The sequence below is a fragment of the Fragaria vesca genome, linkage group LG4 (genome assembly GCF_000184155.1).
Source record: "Fragaria vesca subsp. vesca linkage group LG4, FraVesHawaii_1.0, whole genome shotgun sequence".
NCBI lineage: Eukaryota > Viridiplantae > Streptophyta > Magnoliopsida > Rosales > Rosaceae > Fragaria > Fragaria vesca.
In genome coordinates this window covers 9,617,278-9,634,396 of record NC_020494.1, presented here as the reverse complement: position 1 = coordinate 9,634,396, position 17,119 = coordinate 9,617,278, and the positions used below count along the sequence as shown (strand labels likewise).

The 17,119-nt window shown below is 38.4% G+C and overlaps 2 protein-coding genes across 3 annotated transcripts; one reads left to right on the top strand and one right to left on the bottom strand.

Moving 5' to 3' along the window:
- Positions 1-932: 932 nt before the first annotated feature.
- On the top strand, positions 933-1,870 carry LOC101308563. The gene is made up of 3 exons (XM_004296714.1): positions 933-1,136; positions 1,324-1,423; positions 1,538-1,870. Exons 1-3 carry the CDS (start codon positions 1,130-1,132, stop codon positions 1,632-1,634), a joined length of 204 nt encoding a protein of 67 aa, XP_004296762.1. The 5' UTR covers positions 933-1,129; the 3' UTR covers positions 1,635-1,870.
- Positions 1,871-5,026: 3,156 nt separating this feature from the next.
- Positions 5,027-9,182, bottom strand: LOC101308074. 2 transcript variants are annotated; one of them, XM_004296713.1, is made up of 5 exons: positions 9,077-9,182; positions 6,912-7,216; positions 6,519-6,640; positions 5,462-5,655; positions 5,027-5,350 (listed from the first exon to the last, which is right to left on the bottom strand). In XM_004296713.1, exons 2-4 carry the CDS (start codon positions 7,165-7,167, stop codon positions 5,491-5,493), a joined length of 543 nt encoding a protein of 180 aa, XP_004296761.1. In that variant the 5' UTR covers positions 7,168-7,216; positions 9,077-9,182; the 3' UTR covers positions 5,027-5,350; positions 5,462-5,490. The 2 variants fall into 2 exon arrangements, with proteins under 2 accessions (XP_004296761.1, XP_004296760.1); XM_004296712.1 differs by having other exon boundaries at positions 8,796-9,141.
- Between the last annotated feature and the right edge of the window lie 7,937 nt (positions 9,183-17,119).

Sequence of the window (17,119 nt, the reverse complement as noted above, 5' to 3'; positions counted from 1 at the left end):
GACACCACATCAAAATGTTGTGGTCACTGCTGTGTTTTGTATATTTAAATTCAACAACAGAATTCTCTTTAATATCCAATGGTTTTATCTCATAAACCTGTGTATTAGCCTCATCCCCTCCAGCCTATAAATAAAGCCTTTAGTTGCTGCAAGGAGGGGAGAACTGAAGCAGCAGAACATACAACCCCAATCAATACATCCTTGATCACATAAGCAAGCCTCAAGCATCAAGCCAAGCATCACTAGCCTCCAATCCAAAACCATTCTCAAGCTCCATACACCCTCAAACCCATCAAACACCATCAGATCCTTTTTCTGCTCACTGTAATAGATTACCCCGCAGCAAACCTTTAGCCGTAGCAAGTTCTCATCTTCTGCAACTCATGTGCTTCTAGCTCCCACGCCTCATGCCATCTTGCAAGCTCTTTCATGTACTTTGTTCATCTATCATGCAATGAAAACCACATCACGTTCATGCCTCTAGATCACAAGCAACATGTCACCGCAGCAGGCTATCGTCCCCGCAGCAAGCCAATATTACTGCAGGAGAGATCCTGGGGAAAACACGCACAAAGCTCCTTGAAGCTTTGGGCCCAGTTGTGGAACTCAGAAGGGGTAGAAAGAGGAAATCAAGCTATTCAAGCAAATCTAGCAGCCTCTGTTCAAAATGACCTCAACAGTTCCTTTGCTAACGACTGCGAATAGTTTAACTATACCGGGATATCCTCGTGAAACTCGATTCGAAAACTAACTTGGTGAATCTGTTACTAAATTGCTAAAGTAATTGAGGTCACCTACGACGGTATTACCTCATTTCCGATCAATTTATTTTCTTAACATACACTTTCTATCACGCAAATATTAATGATAAAAATGAAAATTCTCACAAATTAAAAATAATAAATAATCCATGCCTTGCTCATATGAGCCTCAGATGCTTCAAAAATAAATTATAATTATAATCCAAGTCCAACTAGACATTGATTGGTGCAGGTTTGGGGCAGTCAGCTTACAACTCGGTACCCAAATCTCTTCTCCTCTTCTCCCTATTGACTCTGCTTTTGCTCTTCCTCCTGTCTTCCTCTCCTCGCCGTCTGACTTCTCTTGGGCTCCGGCACTCCAACGCATCATGACTCATATCCTTTCTCATTGTTTGTCTGCTTTGATTCATTATCTGCTTCAAAATTTATGTTTTCATCTCATAACTCTTTTTGTTTTTCACTACTTCGTTCCTGTTTCAAGTATGTTGTTTGTTTCATAGTATTAGGTTCCAAAGTCTTGGTCTTTCTCTATTGGGTTTTCTTTAACCTGAGATTTGATCACGCGGTAACCAGAGAGAGAAGGATCGGGAGAGAGCTGCGGCTCGGGCCAAGGCTAGCAAGAACAAAGACGATGGATTGACCCCAGAACAGCGTCGAGAGAGGTCCAAGTTCTTTGCTTTTTCCTTTTTTCTTTTTGGGTTTTTGTTTTATTTTTGGCATTGAGAAAACCCAGTTTGTGAATCTTTATTTATGTTTTTGAGAATTTTGGATGGCAGGGATGCCAAAGCTCTTCAAGAAAAGTTGGCCAAGAAGGCTGACAAGAGTGCAGGGGCGGCCGGAGCAAACTCCTCCTCCGGAGGTAAAAGCAAATAACACCAAATAAAAAGAGTTGCCTCTCGTATGGTGGAACCTTGGTTTAGTGTTTTGGCTTGGTTTGTGGTTCTTGAGATTTCCCTGTTCTGTTTTTGTTATTGGTAATGTTGTGTTATTAGTTATTCAATTACTGATGTCTGAAAAATCTACTTCCTAATTATTGATGTTGGTATAACATAAAAGCCTTTGTGGGTTTGTGTGCTTCAATTCAAAATAATCAAATTAGCTAATGTTATGGAGTTTGAGGATGCCAAATATGAAATTTTAGAAACTTGATTTGAATTATGTAGACGTTATTGAGGTGTCTCTAGAACTTAAGATCAAAACTTTGAATTTTAGATAGATCAATGGCTGATATAATGATCACAGCTTGATAAATAAGCACATTCTGATGAGTCCTTCATTGACCACATCATAATGGAGATGGTTTTTGGCTTAATTTTGATGCGTCTGGTCAACGTCCGATACAGTTGTCGCATTATGCCGATTCATGTATTGTTGTCACAAAGTCCCTTGTCCCCTCAATGGTCGACTGACTATTGGCTAACCATGTTAATTTCTGTTCTGTATATTCTGTATGTTGCTTCGGATATCATCTTCACGATGTTTGAGTTGGGATTAGTATTCTTCAGAAAGAGTAGGAAGACTGAACATATGAATAGAAGCAGGATAGAAAGAAACCATCTTTTAGTGCCAGATGTCTGTCTATGTGGTCGGTATGCTCTGGATGACTAATGAATGTAGCAATGAGCTCTACAGTGTTAGTAATGCATGTTTTCCTTCAATAAGTTAGTGTGGGTCTGTGGGATCAGTTGTAGATGCAAATTTGACCACAGGCAGGCGACCTTGTATAATTGCATATCCAAAAGATACCATGTTATTTGGATTCTTACAGTCCGATGCATATCATGTGCTCTGGACAATCCGAAGCGTATGTCATTGACATGATCTGGAGATTAATAATTATGTATATTGTGGGAAAGTATGTGTTTTCTTATGAAGCTAAGAGAAAGATGGGAGTTTCTTTTTGGAAAGTAGAGAAGATCTAATTATTGAGCCAGATACAATGTGAGTTCTGGATGCTTTGATGCTTCAATTGTCTCTGTGCATGGATTCAACTTTTTGTTTCGGTATGTGCAGTGCTGACTTGACATGCAGGCATATCAAGATAAGCATAATTTAGACATGTACCATTTGCCTTATAACTTTGGTCGTTTGATGCTTCTGCTTGTTAAATCATCTATGAGATGAGCACGCACTAGGATCTTCTGCTTTGTTAGTAAAGATCATCTCTCTTTCGGTAACTTGGCCATGACTTGACATTAGCTCATATACTGGATGATGAGAGTAAATTGTTCTGGGACAAACAGAAAGAGGTATAGTTTGTTGAGAAATAGATTTGGTACTGCAAAATAGGTCTTCAACAACAGCAATGTCAGAAAGCCCGACCCTTACATGCTTGGGTTGGTGATATATTTGATTCACGTTAGATTCATTGGGGCTGTTCCATCTTCTTCTTAAACCATGGATTTCATTTGGCAACCTCTCATTGTGTTTGACTGGCAGATCTTGGAGACACCCAGTCTCGTGGCAGAGGGCTCAGCAGGGTGTGGAAAGGAATAATATCTTCAATCAAAAACCTCAATCTGATGTCTCAACCAGTGGCTGTTGCTCATGGTGATTAGACAACAAGATTCCAATTCTTGGTTACATTTTTGATATGTGGTGAACAGTATTCTTTGTGCAACCATGTAAACATCTCTAGGAGCATAGCTGATCATGTAGTCCTCTCATCGTCTCTTTCACTTCTTCAGGTATCCAACCCAAATAAGAGTAATATGTAGCTTCTTGTTTCAATGCATTCACAAGAGGTAAGGTGTAGAGTTTGAGCCAATTTCATACCTTCATAAAGTGCAATAAGTTCAGCATGAGAAGGAGAAACGACTTGATCAAGTTGCTTCATTGCCACTGCCCTAAATGCGACACACCATGGTCACGAATCACAACTCCCATTCCCCATCTGTTTGTAGAAAGCAGAAAACCACCATCACAATAGCACTGCAACTAGCTAGCTGTTAAGAGCCTCCCAGCCCCTTCGTTGTACCCTTGAGTCTCTTCAGAGGTATTTGCTTTAGAAAATTCACTCAGCCAACACATATGTAAGCTTCACTCGGATGCTGCCTATAACCTTCCCACATCTGGGCATTCGGATTCTTTCAAATAACCCTTAAGGCCTTGGATTGCTCACTGAAGGTCTTAGTAAACAATAGCAACCAATCCTTCAAATCATCTACTACCACCGAAGGCACTGGCAGCGCATCTGCTAACCAAGCTTCTGATGCATAACAACACTAAACAAATGACCACCATCTCTAGTCCATATATGAGCACATAACAAACAGCTTGCATCGCCCAAATAATCCTTTGAACTAACTCAACTATGGCAAGTTCAATTAGGCAGGATATCCAAACACATCCTCCATGCATGTAGCTGTTGGTGGCATTTTCGCTTACCAAACTGCTGCCCACAGCTCTTTATAAGTGTCGCTTGGTGCCGGAGGCTCAAAACTAGTCCCAATGCAATATCCACGAGCAAAACTATTTGCAGTGAAAATACCCTGAAAGTGCCAAACCAACCTGTCATTTGAAGCCCGACGACAGAGTGAAAATACCCTCAAAATGAAGTCTCTGTAAACCAACGTCCCACTTTCTTGTATCATGGTCTATCAATTCCGCGACTTATTTTGGAGCACACCTTGAGAAGGGCATCTAGGAAAAGAATTGAAGCCAGGGATCATGCTAGATATCAACAGTCCCCATTCTCAATTTGCCATCTGAGTTCACGTAACACTACAGTTCTAGCTTCCCGGATGCTACCAAAAGGAAACCAGAATTATGCTTGCACCCTTCTTCTTCTTTTCTCACCAATTCCCCCACCATGCCAACCAGGGCTGTGAACACTACCAACCGGCCACATCAGGCAACATCACTATTCCCCACTGCGACTCCTTTTGGCAGAATCTCTCTGCTCTAATTTCATATCAATGGGATTGTTGGAGTTGCTAAAATTTTGCCAAAGTCGGTAGCTATGTATCAATGTTTGTGATTATTGTTGCGCATCAATCTTGCCAGAAATTCTATGTTTTGCAATTACCTATCGTCACGGTGAAATGGTTCATGAAGACACGGTGAAATGGTTCATGAAGGGTATTAGGCAGCACAGATTATAGTGACAAGAACCATGGCCGATTGGCCGCAAGCCACAAGGGGATGGCAGTTCACTATTTTCCCAAGCCACTTGGCACTATCGAGTTATCAAAATGCTCTAAAAGGAGGAATGGAGGTGAGATGGGGTTAGTGACTTAGTATAAACAGTAGGATTTTAATTTGTAGATGATAAATGATGCTGTAATTAAAAGTGAGCGCCTCTGGGAACACTCTTATGAGTCTTATCAGTAAAAAAAAATGACAGTTCTATAGTGTGAACCTCATATGACTAATGTTTACCACGCTTTTAAAACTGTCACAAAATGGAACAAGCCTAAAGAAACTATCTTGAATGTTCAATGGTATCAGAAAAATATAAAATGAATCTGTTGTGCGAAAGACACCTGCAAAACACTAATGTTGCAGAACTGTCGTCACAGCAAGCCAAAGGTCCTGGACCCAATCCACTATTTAGAGAAGCAAAATTAGTCCATCTCTGCAGGGGTTACCTATGAATGGACAAACGACAAAATGAGATTTAGAAAACTCAACGAAACAAGCTTAAGAAAACTAGCATAAATGTTCAATGGCAACAGAGAACAATGACAAGAGTAACCTACCATCGGGAATAAGGTTTGACGACAAGATCTTAAGCCATGGGTTTCTTCTTCTCTTCCTCCAACTGCTGCAGCTCAGCCAGCCTCTGAGCCCACGCTCTGTCTCTTGCAACTGCCGCCATTTTATTCTCAATTCTCTTAATGTTTTTCTTTCTTTTGGCTTCTTGTACCAGAGCTTTCCTCTTCTTTTTCTCTGACTGGATAAATCAAAACATAATCCACATTAGAGAAAGATCAGACAGAAAGGACTTGAAAAAAAAAGCAAAGGTTAGTGCTCAATGTACATGGAGAGGGATGGAGCATCCTGGGACAAGAAGTTGAAAATACTTAAGAGAAAAGTACAACACCTGACAAGAAGCTTCCTTAATTCATAGTATTTGCTAATAGAAAACAACAATAGATGACAAGAGTCTTTTTAAAGAACAAGAGCAAAGAAAAGCTCAGCCCAGTTAACAACAAATGACAGAAAAAGGGGAAACATATTCTCTTGTCCTGGGTACAATATCCTTTAATCAGTTACGAACTCTCCAAAAAGTGCAAATGTCACCAAAGAAAATGTATGATGCTCAATCTACAGAACTGTACATCAAGAGATATTGATAACTTGGCTTTTTCTTTTGCTAGATAAATCATTTTTTCACAGGGACATTTGCAAGGTACACTGATATGAAGCGTCACCTGTGCGCTACTGATTCGTTAAGCATTAATTTGCAAGCCTACTTTACTAGACCAAAGCTTCCTCACCCACCTAGTCCATCTAAACTCCAATCAAGTGTGTGGATAATTAATACACAATTAAACATGCAGAAATTAAACATGAGCAAGTGCAATTGGTATCGAGAATGAAGTCCTTTGTTATAGATCAGAAAACTTAACCACCTTCCTAGTAAGGCATACAAAGTTCAGCATACGACAAAGATTCCTAGAACAAAGTCCGAGTTATTTTCATCTGCAACAATCTTCTATTTCTAGTATGTACATAACTTGTACCGCCAAAATCAGTATAGAATGAAAATGACTGAACCTAATAGAGTGGTGAAAAAGTTAATAAAATACATACCAAAATAAATGCATGGCGCTGCCTCATGCGCTTCTTCTCATTCCTCCTCTTCACACTACCTTCATTGGGTCTGCTAGGCACTACTGGTTCACCAGGAACATCCTGAACCCCAGCATATGGTCCTGTATGGATATAGTGATACAACTGTCTTAGATTTAAGCCAACTTTCCAACTAAATCATTTCCCAAAATTCATAATCCTGTATATCAAAATCAACTGACTAAACATACGCAACATTGAATGCCAACTATGTTTGTTTGCTTTTTCTTTTTCCAATTTTTTTTTTTTTTTACCTAATCATCAGATTCAAAACAGTGAAACATATCAAAAAGGTTAGTTTACTCAAATGAGTGAACCTCACATTAGAAGGGCCATCTAGGATGAAGAGCCTACCAGGAGGTCTTATGCTGGATCTTTTTCGACGAGGCTTATCACTGGGACGCCGTTTCTGGAAACGAGTGTCTGTCAAGCTGTGAAAATGGTTCAGGATCAGAAGAAACCATGGAGCCTGACCACTGGGGACAAAGCGGCGCTCAGGTTTCAGGTGCACAGAGTTGGCAGCAAATGATGTTATGGAGCAAGTCGAGGTGCGAGAAATTAGGGTTCGTGATAGGGGTTGACACAAGGACCTTAGTGCTCCAAATCCCATCTTTCAAGTCTGGATCAAACTTTGATGAGTATGGTTTTAAGTACCCGATCTGAAACCAAAACAATCATATTGTAAGTTAAATGAAGCAAAAAATGGAGAAAACAACCAAAGTATATCACATAATCAAAAAAAAAAAAAATCCAATAAATGGTAGATTAAATGTAGAGAAGATTTTAATTGCTCAAGTCAATTGTGAATTTGTGACCAACATATTTGTAAATTAGTCCTGACAACAAACTCGGTATTTCTTTTACCAAACACCATATTGCGACCCATAAAGGATCACGACTATATCCATGAATGAAGGAAAAGGAACTTTCATCCATTTAAGTGCAATTGTCAGGACAGAACTGCCACAAAAATTCCAAGTTTAAGACCAATTAATTTTCAAATAAATAGAATTTCAACATCTAAGAGAAAGTGAAACTACACTAAGCTTTTATTAAGCTTCCTCATGCTAGCTCATCCATCAAACAATGTTGGGTATATATTATCTTTTAATGTTACCTATCGAATCCATGGTACATAGCCCAATTCAGTTCTGCATCTAAACTTGAATTGTGCCTATAATCAAATGAACTATGAGTGCATGAGAGTGGATGAGAGTGGATGAATCTCAAAAATACCAAAACAGACAGATGCACGATATCATGCTATGACATAAAAACTAAAGCTGAACATATCTCTGGACTATCAATTTACACCAGTGATCCTGCTACACCAACGCTAAAGCTCAGCTCACACATTACACTTATTTTTTTTTATTTTTTTATTTTTCTGAATTTCAACCAATGGCCGCCTCATTGTTAGGACTGGCATTGGTAGGTATACTGATTTTGTTTACCAATACCATGTACCAACCAACTTATAAATAGTAGGCAAAATCCTCTACCAAAACCAGCCGCTAAAGTTGGTATACCAATTTCTTGGTATACGGTTGGTATTGGTTGGTAATGACCCTGTACCAATATACTAAACTGGGACAAAATAGTTAAAGGCCCACATTAATCGGCATCGTAGAAAATCCGCCTCCATTCGCCGGAACACAATCCACCTTTGTCGTTGTCTGATTCACTATATTCTTACTCCCCAAACAAAGGATTATAAGCAAAAGTACATTTTACATCAATTAGCCAAGTCCCCTATGTAATTGCATACTGATATTTCAAAAGAGTAGACTATGGTTATTCCTTCTTAACTCAGAAAATTGGAATTTATAAGCAACAATACAACTCTAGATGTGTTCTGCAATGCGAAGACAGTAAAGCAACGGCAAAACTTATACAAAGTGAGTTAATCCACATATATTTTGCACATGTATTGGTCATCAGAGCCCTTTTCTGTTCTAATTGCACAAGACCCATGACAAAAGTTATTCTAATGTCGCCATACATGTTCAGTAAGGAAGAACGAAATTGCCAGATTCCCAATAACATTGTGACTTGCACGATATAAACATCAAACCCCAAAACAAATATAAGCACATTCTTAGGATATCAAATTCAAGAAATAATACAAGTACAGAAATCTAAAACCCCAAAACAGGTCCTAACATCTGAAGCAAGCAATTGAAACCAAACAGAGAGAACCCAATATGAAATTCAAACTAAAAAGATTCAAGAACCCACCCTGGAATCAGATATGGGAGACAAAGTAGTTGGTGCCTTTGTAGATGTAGTTGTCGTACGGACAGTCGATTACTGATCAAATATACAGACTGATTTGGAGATTGAACTTTTTGATCGGGTTAAGCTTATATGATTTTAATGTTGAGGGTAAACAATTTCGATTCCTCAGTAAAAAATCGATCATTGAACTTGAACAAATTGAAAAGCCCACATTAAAGCACAGAATACCTAGATGAAAATAGGGAAAGATGCCCTCACGTTTAAGAAGGCAAAACCCTAACCTTGTATCTGGGTAAAGCTCCCACCTTTGTCTCTTCGAAGCGAAGGTCTGACTGAGACACGGAAATGGGCGGTGGGTTCAGACCCCAGAATACAACTAAGAGATACAAACTGCTTAACGCAGAAACGTAGCCTAACTAGGGCCCATATTTGGGTTAATTTTTTTTTTATATATTTTTTTTTATGGGGATGCAAGACCGCAAATATTAACACACCATATTTTGTTGCTTTCATATCATAATTTTTTTTTTTGGTTGAAAAAAAAACACTGTAGAGCCTCTCTAACAATTTCCTTATTTTCTCGATTTCCTCAATTTTAGAGGAAATATTTTACCCTTTTTAGGTCCAGCAGCTTCTCATCTCATTCCTCAAAATGAGTATAGACAAGAAAAAAGAGAATGATTCATTCTCTAAATTTGCGACAAAGTTTTTCTTTTCCAAAAGTAAATTTTTCACGAGAAGAAAACAAATATAAAATATTTTATTAGTATTACAATAAAATAAATAATTTATTTGTTAATAATGAGGTAACATATTTTATTGTTGTAATAAATGTTTAATTCTCAAAAATGGAGAAGTTGTTTAAGTTTGAGCATAATATTTTTGAAGATTTTGTCTTCGGCTTCTCAATTTTAAAGAAATTTTAGGGAAGCTGTTGGAGATGCTCTAATGTTTACTATGCATCGACATTATCTCTCCAAAAAGAAAACGTAACACATTCTTTTTGATATTTATCGTGTATGAAATTCTAAAAATCCAAAGTTTATTCGAGATGATTTAATAGTTTTCTAGGAGCAATGTTCATTTACGAATTAGTATATAGAACAAAATTATTGTTGAAATTAAGTTTGTGTCATTTTCTTAAGCAAAATTATGTCATCACTAGAGAATGACTGAAGATAAATTTTATTATATAGTTAATTAAACTTGACCCTTCTAAGTGAGATTTTTGGCTACGTCACTGAATGTGCTTTCATACAAGGCATATTCAAGAAAATCAATACTATCAAATATGGTTATGAAATCGCTTATTTTTATGAAGAGAATGAATCTATATATTCTTTTGATTACTCTTTAGAAAGTGAAACCGAAAGCACTTTAGAAACTTTTAAAGAAGAAGAGAATATAGGATCTCGTCCTATATTCATATTAATCCAAAATTAGAAGGAAGAAACTTCTAATACTATCAGTACGTTCCATCCCAATCCAGGTTAATTTACATGTGACAATTGTAAATGCGATGATCACATCACAATTCCTATGTATTGTAAAAGTAAGGGAGAAACTTATCATCAAGAGTGCTTCATTGCTAAATTAAGAAGAAAGACAAAAGATAGTGATGCTCATATGGTAGAATAGAAATATAATATATTCCATGATCATAAAAAAGAGCAAAGGGCAAAACTTTGAAAATGATATAAAAAAGATGAAGTTAGTGACTTCATTAAGTTAGAACAAGGAATTAAGAGAATCCATCAAAGAAACTACTGTAAGAGATACCAATCTTTTTACGTTGTGTTTGGATAAAGTAATTTCAATTCCATAGAAATTTCAAAATCATGGGAATTAAAATTCCATGAATTTAAATTCCTTTAATTGAGAATTCTATTGTTGGATTTCATGATGTAGAGTTTTAAAATGACAAAGATTTGTATTTAGACTAACCCCAGTTAAAAGAATTGACAAATGACGCATATTTTGTGAGTAATTCAAGTAAGTGGAGAATTTAAACTTCTAAATTCCACAATTATTTTCCCGTGGTAATTGCTAATTTCATTAGATAAAAATCCAAACGGGAGAAATGGTCCTAAAAATTGAGAATTTCTTATTTTTGATTAAATTCCTGGAAATTCACCCGCATTCAAACACACCGTTATAGAATTACTTGGTACTCCAGCAAAAAAAGAACATGTAAAGCAAGTCCAAACAAACAGATACAGTAACTATATAACAATAGGACTGAAGTTTCTTAACTACAAAAAGTATCATCTACACGTCTTTGTAGATAATGGTTTAGAATATAGTCTTGCTAAAAGATATGCTATCCTTGAAGAATACCGAGAATGATCTCCAAAAACGGTTACTAGAATCACAATGGGTGAAAATGAAATAGTCATAGACACAATGACTCAAAATGTTAAAGTTTCTTTAGAAGGAGAAAACTTTTACATTAGAACAATCTGACAATGTGAAAGCCAAGGCATTGATTTGTTGATTGGAAATGACTTTCTTCTTCAATAAACAGTAACTCAAACCCAACAAATGATTAGATTTGAAAAAAATAAAAAAAATTGTTAGGAATCTCGCCTCACAAATGCAGTGAGTATTACAAATAAAGAATTTACCAAACAATATTAGAAGTCACCAGCGAAGAGTGATGATTACAAGCAAGTTTTTTAGCCGGTTTTACTGTTAAAAGATCAGTTGAAGGGTCATAGCGAAATATTGGTAAATGAAGCGACAACTTCAGGAGACTCTGAATTAGTGGAAAACTCTGAATTTGAAGAAGAATCTAATTATGACAATGAGAGTTCTGATAGATAAGAAGAATACATCAGAGAGCATAACTTAAAAGTTTATGCTAACAAAATAGAGCAAATGTGTTAACTCTCGCAAAAATAGAAGACTTTCTGAGATCAGTAATCAGTGAAGATCCTTTGTTGTATTTGGATAGAGACGTAATATATTGTCAGCTAAAGATGCATGATCAAAATGCTATTTGCCATGTTAAAGCCATTCCTCAATACAAAGAATATATAAAAGAAATGGAAAACCAAATCCAAGAGCTGCTTGAAAAGAAACTAATTAAGCCTTCAAATAGTCTCAATCACGCTCCGGCCTTTTTAGTAAGAAATCATGCAGAACAATTAAAAGGAAAAACCAGAATGGTAATAAACTATAGAGATGTAAATAAAAAGACGATTAAATATGGACTATTAAATAGCTCAGGTAAGAGTCTTCATCAAAAGGCTTAAAAGAGCAAAGATATTCTTAAAGTTTGATGCAAAATAAAGTTTTGGCAAGTCAAAACGCATCTTGATTCCATTGCTTTGACAGCTTTTGGAACCTCTCAAGGGCATTATGAATAATTAGTCATGTCATTTGGTCTAAAGTAAGCTCCGTCTATTTTCTAGAGAAAAATAGATAATATATTCAAGCCTTACTCAGAGTTTTGCATAGTTTACATCGATGATATTGTCGGATTATCAAATTCATTATTCTTGAATCTATCTCAGCTACCAAATTGTTTTTGGCTTAACCAATATAAAAGAACTCTCACTTTCGAGTGTATGGTAACATCCTCATGCGAATTTGTATTTTAGTTTAGCCATTGGTTTGCCTATGATGGTGGTGTGTTTAGATGAATTTGTTATATGTTTAATTGGCATTGTCTGTTGCAGGCAACTAGAGATGGTAGGGGAACAACATGGGGAACCCTCGGGGAGGTAGGAAGAAACAGTATCTTCCTAATGCTCATGTCCCTTCTGTAATCAAAGACTTGTAAAAACACCTGACCAAAATATCGCCAAGAAAGAGAAGAAATTAAGGAGTATTTGGTATTGTTATCAAATCAACTAGTTAACCAATTTTGTAATTCTCAAAAGATATCCGTTGTAGTGAATTTTGTCAAGTATGAGAGGTTTCTTTTCAGTATTGTTGAATCAAATTTACTCTCAATACTACTGTACATGTCATTTTGGACAATGACCCTGTGTTATATATGTCGAAAGTATTGTAAAATTGATACTGTATTCTAACCCTTGGACTTTTGAATAGCTTACAACTAAATCGTTCTATTCCGGAGAAGCGAGCGGGTTTGATTAGTTCACTATATGCGGCACAGAGCATGTATTGAGCAATCTAGCTGCTCATATCTCTGGAGTTCAAATATTGCCGTTCGGTGTTAAACTTACACTCAGACAGTATAACAGTAGTGGAACCTAGAGCAGCAAAAGTAGCAGAGACTAGCTAAGAACCCAACCCATTGTTTCCAAGACAGCTTTTGGAACCTTGAAAAGCAGATGAAGATATTAGAATAAGCAATGCCCCTATCATAAGCTCAAGTAACTTATCATACTTATATATGCATATGAACATACAACTCTGCCATGCTTTTCCCTTTCCTTTTTTTGGTCTCTATTTTTTTTATTAACTTTTATTACTCTAACCCAACATAGTCTCTTAAGTCTAGTGCCCAATGTAATGAGTTGATTGTATTGAATGATAGCTTTGTGATTCACGGGTGAATCATGTCGTAGTCAATCCCTAATCAGTGCCAAATTAGGCTCCGAGAATTCATGAAAACGAATCCACAACAAATGCCAGTGTTCAGTACCTGCTAGGGGTGGGCATGGGGCGGGATGAGACGGGATTGGGGTAACCCCACGGCCCGTTCCGGACATTGAACATGGGACGGGATCAGGACGGGTCTTGCGTTTTTAAGAATTGATCCCAACTGGGATGGGATTGGTCGGGTTTGGGACGGGACGAGCCTAATCTCGGCCAATCCCACAACTAACAAATTAAAAAAAAAAATCTCTGATGGCCTTCTAAGTTTGACGGGAAGAATCCAATATTCCATCAAGTACATAACATCTGTTGGTGTCATTTTTTAGCACCAACGGGTCAACGAGAGTTCCGTTGAAATCATACGTGTAAAGTGGTGGGGTTCATCCACTCCTTTGGTGGACTTCCTTCGACTAATGTTATCTTTACGCTCCACTTGATGGGTTCACTTCCTCCACTCCTTTGGTGGACTTCCTTCGGCTGGTGTTGAGCCTTCACATACCATTTCGTGGTGGGCTTCCTCTCCTTGAAGGTGAGCTAGCTTCCCACTTTGTTGGCGGACTTTCGCCGGCTGATGTCTGGCTTCCGTGTATCACCTCGTGGTGGGCTTCCTCTCTTTGAAGGTGAGCTAGCTTCCTTTACTTCATTGGTGGACTTCCTCCCGGACTTCGTCCACTAGTTGGTGAGCTTCCTCGCCTTCTTCTTGGCGTGCGTTGGACATCTGCCACTTGACTTAGGCCTTCTCTTCCTCAAGTTGGTGGAATGTCATTGAATGACCTGTTGACATGTGAGCTAGGAGGTTATCGGAGGACCAGCCTAAAGCCGGCCAAACACTTTCCGACGCCCAAGTCAGTACAGTGTTTGAACAATATAGATGAAGAAAGAGAAGTGCCTAATAAGTAAGTGGCAAATCGGAGACTAGGCATTTGGCATAGTGATGGAAAGTAGGGAGAATCTCTCCTATACACTTTTGCATTGTTTCTAGAGAAAGAAGTGAGGAATGAAGAAGTTGTGTAGTTATAATGGGGAAGAAGAGAGAAAAATGGAGTTGTGGAGATGATTTCAGCCTTGGGAAAGCTTGGTATTTATAGGAGGAGGGGTTGGTGACGTGGAATGAAGGTATGGGCTCTAAGGTATGGGTTTGACAGAGTTGGTAACACGTGTTGACACTATGTGGTCTCTTCTTATCAAGTCAGTCTTGAGCCATACCTTCATGACATGTGGGGAAGGTCAAGACACGTGTCGCGCACCTACGACACATTCTTCCTTGACTCACTCTCAGGCATGCTTAGGAGACATGCCTGGTGGCGACTACTGGACGTCCTAGAGAGAGCTTGAGGGTTGAGGCTCTTAGGCCTTGGAGGTTGAACTCGTGGCCTTGGAAGATTAGGCTCTTGGTTAAGTCATGATATGTTCTAATCTTATCATGCTAGTTAGAAGGTGAGGTAACCACTTGGTGATAGTCCAAGTTACTTGGTGGAATGCCAAGACACTTTTAGGTGCGTTGAAAGGTTAGAGTCATACGTGGCTTTTTGACATTTCAACGCTTCTTACGTGGAATGGGTTGAAAAGTCAAGTTTCGTTGTCGAACCAAATTATGACATCAACAACATCCATAATGTCTGACGGCAAAAATGCAATATCTAATGCTTCATTATTAGTTCGCACATCATAAAGTTAAACAAGCAAACTAGAAAAATATTACAGAGCAATACAAGCTGCACCAAACATCCAACATCCAAAATACAATTTCAACCCCTAAACAACCTTCACATTACCGGTTGCAACGGACTTCCCCCCTTCTCTTTTGTGTTTGGAATTGGAGGTGGACTTCCCCCCTTCTCTTGCTTGAAGCAGTGCTCTCATGCTCTGCAAAAATGAAAACTAGTTAGTCCATGCCAAATTGAAAATAGCCAAAAGTATAAACACTTCAAAGTTGCTATATATATATATGCATGCAAGTGGACTCAACTTTGATCATGTTGCTATGTATATAAGCATTACAGAGTCAAGGTCCAGTTAAGGTATATATAAGCATTGTTGCTGAAGACAAGAATATGGAATTCTAGAAATGCAGAGACAAAATGGAATGACATGCATACTGCAGTAATTAGAATTGTATAGATAGGAAATAAGGTAATGGACTTCTACTCCTGTAATACCCCGTACCTAAAAGGTTACTGTTCGGGGTTATGAGTTACGACAGATTTTTCTTTTTTCATGCTCGGAGATTTAAATAGTGATTGCTCTAGTTTGTTTTCGAGTTTTTCTGAAAACGGTAAATAGTGGATTTAAAACTCCGAAGTCGTGGTACATGTTTATACGAGCTCACCGGTATGCCTGGATTATTTTCCGGAGCGATGAGCCATGTTCTGTGAATTTATGAAGTTTACAGTAAATTTTCAATTATTGTTTCTTGTAACCGTTTTACCGTAAAGGACCCAAAAAGTTGACTTTTTGTTAAGTCGATAATTTGGGAAAACTTCCTTTATGGACGTCGTAGAGGACGTTAATACGAGTTCGTGGACACGTGGCACGCTTAAATCGGAGTTCGTATGAAGAAGTTATGGTCTAAAAACGAAAGTTACTAATTTGGTTGGGGGTAAATTTTTTTGGTAGGCTTTAGTTTTGTGTGGGTATTAAAGTTGGACCAGGTGTGGAGCAGCCCAACACATCCCCCCACCCCCCCCCCCCCCCCCTCCTCCCCCATCCCAACTCTCTTTCCTTCCTCTCTCCTCCCTCCCGAGTCTCCCCATACCGGCCGGCTTCACCACCATCACCTGCCGCCGTCCGGCCACCAGAGATAGCCGGACTGGTCCCGTTCGGACCCTCGTCGTCCCCTCTTCGTTCTTGGGCCGGTGATGGGGTCGGTGACGCCGCCGGAAGTGAGAAATCCCGCCGAAGCGCTGGATGGTCCACTTGCTGGAAATTGCTCCTCCGGCCACCAAAGTTCGTGATTCTTGGCTCATCTTGTAGCTCTCATCAAGGTGAGTAATCCCTAAAAAAGAATTGGTCCAATTCGATCTTGTTGGGGTGAAATGTATAATTGGAGTTCTAGGATTCTTTATTGTGTTTTTGATTTGATTGACCTGTTTAGGCTTAGAATTGGTCTTCTTCTAGGAAGTTGTTGCGTGGGTTGAGAGGAAGGTTTTGTCAAATTTTGGTGACGATTGGGGGTGGTCGGAGATTGACCGCCGTCACCGGAGGAGCTGGCGGCGGTGCTGCCACTTTTTGGGCAATTTTTCATGCTTATTAAATTGCTAAAAATGAGAGAAACCCATTGGTGGAAAGTTAGCAATTTTTGGAGTAATGTTGGTTAGGTTTCGGATTTTCCGAAGACTAACGATATTAACCGGGTATAGGAATATTACTGTTAGACAGTTGTTGGATTGTGCTTATGCGTTGAAGTGGATATTGGAGTGTTATGTATGGATTTGGGATTGGTTTTAGTTGAAATGGGTGTCTATAGTAAATCTAGTTAGAATGTTTAGTAAACTTGGGTTCAAGGTGAAAGAATACATGTTTGATGATTTGCATAAGTTGAGTTTTATATTATTCTAACAGAATTTTGATGGGGTATATATATATACAGACCTGATCAGGTGCGGACGTCCGCACCAATGGTTTTGGTGCGGATTTCCATTTTTGCACCACGTTTCGATTAAATTTCCTCATCTCCACGTTCTAGTTTCTAGATAATATTGTGTAGATCATCTCTGCAAAATTTCAGCCAATTTGGTGATCGTTAAGGCCCTCAA

Excerpts from the sequence above, each read along its gene's own strand:
- LOC101308563 (XM_004296714.1), top strand. Across the intron at positions 1,424-1,537 it reads CCAGAACAGCGTCGAGAGAG|GGATGCCAAAGCTCTTCAAG; the intron begins GTCCAAGTTCTT and ends TTTGGATGGCAG.
- LOC101308074 (XM_004296713.1), bottom strand. The coding sequence starts at position 7,167 with ATGGGATTTGGAGCACTAAGGTCCTTGTGTCAACCCCTATCACGAACC. Across the intron at positions 6,641-6,911 it reads ATCCAGCATAAGACCTCCTG|GACCATATGCTGGGGTTCAG; the intron begins GTAGGCTCTTCA and ends ATATCCATACAG. Across the intron at positions 5,656-6,518 it reads AGCGCCATGCATTTATTTTG|TCAGAGAAAAAGAAGAGGAA; the intron begins GTATGTATTTTA and ends TGATTTATCCAG.